Source organism: Galeopterus variegatus, unplaced genomic scaffold (genome assembly GCF_000696425.1).
Source record: "Galeopterus variegatus unplaced genomic scaffold, G_variegatus-3.0.2 Scaffold1951, whole genome shotgun sequence".
Lineage (NCBI taxonomy): Eukaryota > Metazoa > Chordata > Mammalia > Dermoptera > Cynocephalidae > Galeopterus > Galeopterus variegatus.
Genome location: NW_007728062.1, coordinates 272646 through 278659, shown reverse-complemented (window position 1 = coordinate 278659; position 6014 = coordinate 272646). Strand labels below are relative to the sequence as shown.

The 6014-nt window shown below is 48.4% G+C and overlaps 1 protein-coding gene across 1 annotated transcript in view; it reads right to left on the bottom strand.

Annotated features, from left to right (window-relative positions):
* Positions 1 to 551: 551 nt before the first annotated feature.
* The window catches only part of CCNY (cyclin Y), a 225974-nt gene continuing 220511 nt past the window's right edge, over positions 552 to 6014 (bottom strand). Inside the window, exons 9-10 of the mRNA XM_008579737.1 lie at positions 4395 to 4557; positions 552 to 1897 (exon numbers count right to left, since the gene is read on the bottom strand). Coding sequence (XP_008577959.1) covers positions 1781 to 1897; positions 4395 to 4557 — 280 coding nt within the window. The 3' untranslated portion in view covers positions 552 to 1780. The remainder of the gene's footprint in view (positions 1898 to 4394; positions 4558 to 6014) is intronic.

Genomic DNA, 6014 nt, shown 5'->3' with positions numbered 1-6014 from the left:
CTGACCCCCAAAGTAATGTTTCTGTAAAATACAAATTTGACTGAAACCTGACTAGCACTTTTGGCTTGGTGTTCTTGGGATTATGACTTTCTGAGTCCCTTCCATTTCCAAAGCACATTTCATTGACAGCAGACATGTTTGGGGATCAGGTGTATGGTTTTAGGGTACTCGACACTAATTAATATAAGATTTCAAAGTTTTCCAAGCTCACGTAGGAGGAAGGTGAAACATAGCATCTGCTGCCATTTGCCTCACAGAGACTTGAAAAAAGCAAAAACTCAGAAACCTCTGTCATTATAACCTAAGAAAATATGCAAAAACCCAAAGCGTTATATGCATTAATGACTCAGATTCTTAGACTTAATATCAAATTTACTATTCGATGTTCTATTATTAAACCTTTTGTTTTACTAGATATAAAAGATTCTCATCTGGCCCGTAAGGAAATCAGGGGTAGTCAGTCAGAAAATGAAGTACGGTCATAATGAATGAGGCGGAAACCGTCACAGTTCGAATTTTGTATAACTTCTCTAAGCACCCACAAATGAAAATGCAAGTTGAGTTTTTTTATTCAATCATTCTGAGAAAAATACCTCAGTAAATAGTAACATTTCAACAATCTTCCCACTGAAACACCCGCCCACCTTTGTTTTTTTTATTTTAGATTTTTAAAAAATTTTATACAAATAGACTAACTTTGATTTAAAGTAAACATATAAAAATTGAGAAGAATATTGCTTGCAACAATGGACGCTGGAAGTAGAGGAATGAACTAGGCAGAGAGTACAAAGAACCGGTTCCTGCTCAGTAACTTCAGGCAAACACCTGGCACTCTCCAACAATTCCCATCCAAAGGATACCCTTTGCTGCAAATTGTTTCCTTCAGCCCACAAAGTCAGACTGATTTTGTAATTACAACTTCAGGTAAGAGAAAAAAACTGCAAGAAAATCAGAAGGCACAAGCACCCATGTGACCTAGAATTTTCTCGGGGTGAGGAATAAACAGGGAAATGGATACTTTTGGTTTAGCACTACAGTCAAGTTAATTTTGCCACTGTTGAAGAAACACCGTATAAAATAAAGATGTACAGAAATATAACAAGCACATCCCACTTTTGAGGAAGGAGGCTCAGAAGACAGCTTGCAAAAATGGTGCAGAGAGAAACAACCAGTACTATTTATTTGGATGTCTGTGCCATGGTGGGTACAAACTATATTCTCTGCTCTGTGGGACTAAAACCAAAACAGAACAAAATCAAACAAACAGAGAACCCCCAAATCCCAGAAAAGCAGCTCGAAGGAATGCAGGAAGTCTTACAGAACACACTGACCCGCACGGGGCTGGCGCAGGCGGCACCTGTGTCACTAATGCACATCCGACTTTGTTATCTACTGCTGTGGCTTCCGTCCTATCGGCTACTGACCAGACGGGGACTTAAGAAACGGCCGAGCCACTGAACCATTTCCCTGCCTCTCCACGACTTTCCCTTCCCCTCGTTTCCTCCTCCAGGATGACAGTCCGCTTCCTCCATGAAGGAAGTGCTGTTAGTGATGGTGGGGAAAGGCGTCACACAGGATTTCCAGAATACTGACGACAATTGAAGCCTTGCTGTGTGCAGGCCACCCAGCGCAGAGGCGGTCACCAAGGCAGCCTGACGGAGTTATGAGCTAAAACAAGAAAAGGAAAGGAAAAAACAAAAACAAAACCATCCCAAGTCTGTCTTTCCTCAAACTAAAGGAGAAAGTGAGGGATGGTCGGGCCTCCGCGGGACGTGCGCGGTTAGGAGATGATGGCCGGGGACCACCTGGGCAGAGCCAGATTGTCAGCACTTGCTGACCGCTTCCTCGTGGATCTTCTCAGGTCCTTGTACTTGTCCTCGCAGAGGCGAGAGATGGCCTGAGGGGCAAGAGAGACAATTCGGGTCAGGGCTGGATTCAGGAGCAAGTGCCACCAAAGTGCCCCCATCTGCCACTTGGTAGACATATGCCAGCGCCTGTGTGTGCCAGCATCGCTCTAGATAGCAAGGACACTTCGTCAGCAAAACTGACAAGAGTCCCTACCCCTGTGGAGTTGGCATCCCATGCCAAGGTCTCTGCAGGCTGCAGTGGGGATACCAGGGAAGTGTGGACATAGTCCCCCTTTCCGGAAGTGCTCACAGTCGAACTGAGAAAAGAATGCCACCATGTGACATAATCACAAGACAGTGCCTGCAGCCTGCAGGTCCGCCAGACTGAGCACAACGCTGGTGCCCCACGGAGGGATGCGTGAGCGCAGGAGTGCACCCACTCTGGAATCATTTGCACCCTCATGGACATGGCGGGCAGTCACAGCCCCTTCCCCGCGGGGCTGCTCTGAAGCACAAGAGCTTCGAGCTGAGCCTCGCTGGGAGGGGAGCTCAGTGCTTGGCAGCAACCGGCAGCTGCGGCTGTGCCACTAACTAGAGACTCAGAGCAGAAAAGGATGCTCGCCAAGGTAGGAAACCAGGAGAGGATCACAGAAACCCGAGCTGTAGAGATGGGCAACATTCTGCTGATGAGGACCGGCAGGCCCAGGTGGGGAGTGCCTTGGCCAGGAGCAAGGTTTCCAGCACTAGGTGACAAAGGGTGAGCCAGCCTGTCCTGGGGGGGCAATGGCCTGAGTCTTGGGAAGGCTCCAGGTATTAGGAGAAGAGAAAGAACAGCCTTGTCAGGACATGGCTGGCCTTTCTGCCTGCCCTGGTACGCCCAGCGGGCACGTGGCAGGGCAGCCCCAGAAGCAGCCAAGTTCTCCATTCTCTGCACTCAGACAAACGCAATGGAGGGAGAAGCAGGCCCAGCGCCACCAATCTCAGCCAGCCCACGCTCTGATGATTTGGCTGACCTGCAGCACTAGCTACTGTCCAGTGGAGAACACAGACCTGCTTTCCTGTGGGGCTAAGCGACTGCCAGGAGCTCCGAGCTCCTCTCCCAGCACTGAAGGAGTGACTGGAGCCTACGTCAGCACACTGGGGGTGCCAGGGCTGCAGCGCAGGCTGCGAGGGGCTCACGCTCACTGGGAAATCCGAATTCTGTGTCACAGATGTGCTTGTGAGGGATTGACAGCATTTGCCTTGCAGCAAATCCTTTAGAGGGAGGGTTCTCCATTGTTCCTCTTGAATAGGTGAGAAACAAGAGACTCAACAGTGTGTTCTTTCCAATGGCTGGTGCACAATTATGGCAAAATGGGTGACTTCTGAACACCTCGCTGGATTTTTATTTTAAAGCCAGTGTTACACATCCAATCTTTTCCAGAGTTAGTTTCCTTCTTGGGGTTAAAAATTTTTATTTAAAAAGTTTGCTTTCTTGAGCCTGCAGTCCATTATAACTGTCTTCCTCCTACGTTGAGACTTCGTCTTGTACACAGCTATTCACCTTGTTGGACCACCACGTGCTCCATCTTGGCCCTGTCCATTCCACTTGGGATGGACAGTCAGGTGGGCAGCATGAGGACATGTTGGGTCTCACTAAGCTTGGGACATAACTGCGCCATCTACCACTTTGATCCAAAGCTCTAAAGGGGAAACCAAGGTGATGCCCAGGGACAAAGGTCCAGAGGCCTCAGCACACACTCTCTGCAGAAGAGGTGCTCACTGATGGTCCTGCTTACTATCCCACCTCTTCTGTCACAAAGTCAGATGGGAAGAGCCTGGTGAAAATATGAAACTGAGCTGCACACAAGTATGCTGTGATGAGACATCTAGCTTCATACGGAAGGCCCTAAACCCAGACCAAGACCAGTGGGGCTCGTTGCAGCTCAAACTGAGCTATGAAAAAAATATTTTGGGAAAAAAAAAAATAAAAGCAGAATCAAACCTTTTCGGAATCTCAACTGTTACGGATATACAGTAGCTTTTTCCTATAAAAGTACATGCTGGGGGCCGACCCCGTGGCACACTCGGGAGAGTGCAGCGCTGGGAGCGCAGCAACGCTCCTGCCCCGGGTTCGGTTCCTAGATAGGGATGGCCGGTGCGCTCACTGGCTGAGAGCGGTGCAGGAGACACCAAACCAAGGTTTGCGGTCCCCTTACCGGTCACACACACACACAAAAAAGTACATGCTGGGAAACACTTTTTTTGTGGGCTTATAATTTTTTTTTTAAACCTATCTATAAGAATATGGCTTTAAAATGAAGCTTTGATTTCAAAAGAGAATCAGTGCACATTAAGTAAAAACTGATATTAGGAAAGTTATTAAAATATGAAGTTGTACAAATTATAGTTAACTAAATTAACTGGCCAGTTATAAATCCAGGTGCCTTGTCCTTACTTTACAACAACCACAGTGGGAGAAACTGCCACGTGCTCACACACTTCTGTGGGACCCAGATGATGCATCTGCAACAGTGCACCCAAACACAATGTTTTAAAGCATCATACCTCAAGCTTGTGAGCCCTTTCCCTGCTCAGGGGCTCCAAGGGAAAGCTCAGGTTGTTTGCTTCCGCCAGAGAACGAAGATCAAAATAATACTTGGCATAAACGCTGGAAGGAACATTGATGTTGAACTGGAGCAATTCAAGAAACTGTCGCTCTAGCTCATTCCTGCAAAGCAAAGACAAAAATAGTACATGTAAGAAAAAATAAACAAACCAAAAAAATCCCCCACACTAGTGCAGGCTTAGCTGCCACACCAGGCTGCATGGGCCACTGAGGCAAGCTGCTGGAGACCAGACTCCAGAGAATTGCATCCTCCAGGGAGAAAAGTGATCTAATTAATTGCCTGGATGGACACCAGAGTTGCAGTTTAACCACCAAATTGGGATTATAAGCCAAATCCACTTGATCTGGTGCCCAGAAGGATGAGGCCTGATTAATTGGGATGATCACCAGGAAGTGCTTCAGGGTGATTCATTTCGCTGAGTACTAGCACACACACAGCAGGCCCTGGCTGCAATCCCAGCGTGAGCGGTCTGCTCAAAAGCGCGGATGAAGCAGTCAAGAGCTGTCAAGTGGAGTCTAGGGAGGGCCTAGAGACGGACGGACGCTTAGAAGAAAAACCTCAGCCTCTGCACACCTAGAGGACTGGATTTCCTCACTGGCCCTTCCCTGCCTCTTGGGAGAAAAGAGTGGAGGAACCAACTGTCTACCGGATTCCCTAGGTAAAAGGTGAGGGCAGGAAGGGATGAGGAGGTGTCCAATCCCAGCCCCAGTCTCTTAGAAAGGGAACTCACCAACTCTCAACAACGAAAGCAGTAGTTCCCCAAAAGCACTCACCCCTAATCACCTGGAGGGCTTGATGAACAGTATGCTGGGCTGCATGCTCAGACTTTGATTCCGCATGTCTGGGATGGGGCTTAAGACTCTGCATTTCTAGTAAGTTCCCAAGCAATGGTGATGTCGTGGCTGCTGGTCCCCGACCCACACTTTGAGAAGCAGTCACCAAAGTGCTAGGTCAGCAGAGGCAGTGTGAAGATCTACCTTGCCAACCCATTTACATTTTGATGAAAATGAATGACGGGTAGCCAGGATAAATTTCAAAACTTCTACTCTGAGACCTTCCCTCGTTAGTTACCTGTCAAGTTAGGTTATTCCTCAGTAGTTACTACTTGGGGTACGGGTGGTGGCCTTCTTCACGCACGGATCTATTTGTTGGGTGCTGGTCCTGGGCCAGGCACTCGGTTTCAGTGCCACCTCCCACAGGGAGCACCAGTGATGCCTGCCCACGGCACACTATACTGTCACCTACTTCTGTCTTTTATCACGCTATGCCGTAACTATTGGCTTAACTCAGTCTCCATTCTTGTCTCTTCATAGCCAAGCACTGCGACAACTGATTTTGCATGGCTGACCCCTAGCGCAGTACCTGATGGAAGATGGAAGACCTCCCGTACGAGTGAGAGGAGAACTCAGTTTAGGGAAGCGTGGAGTGCTGCAGAGGTAACTAGGGTATCTCTGGCAAAGTGGGCCCCCTCAGACCACCTGCACACTGCCACAGGAAGACAGGACACACTGGTCACCACTTCCTGTTAGTGAAGCTGAACGCTGACAAGCCCTGTCCC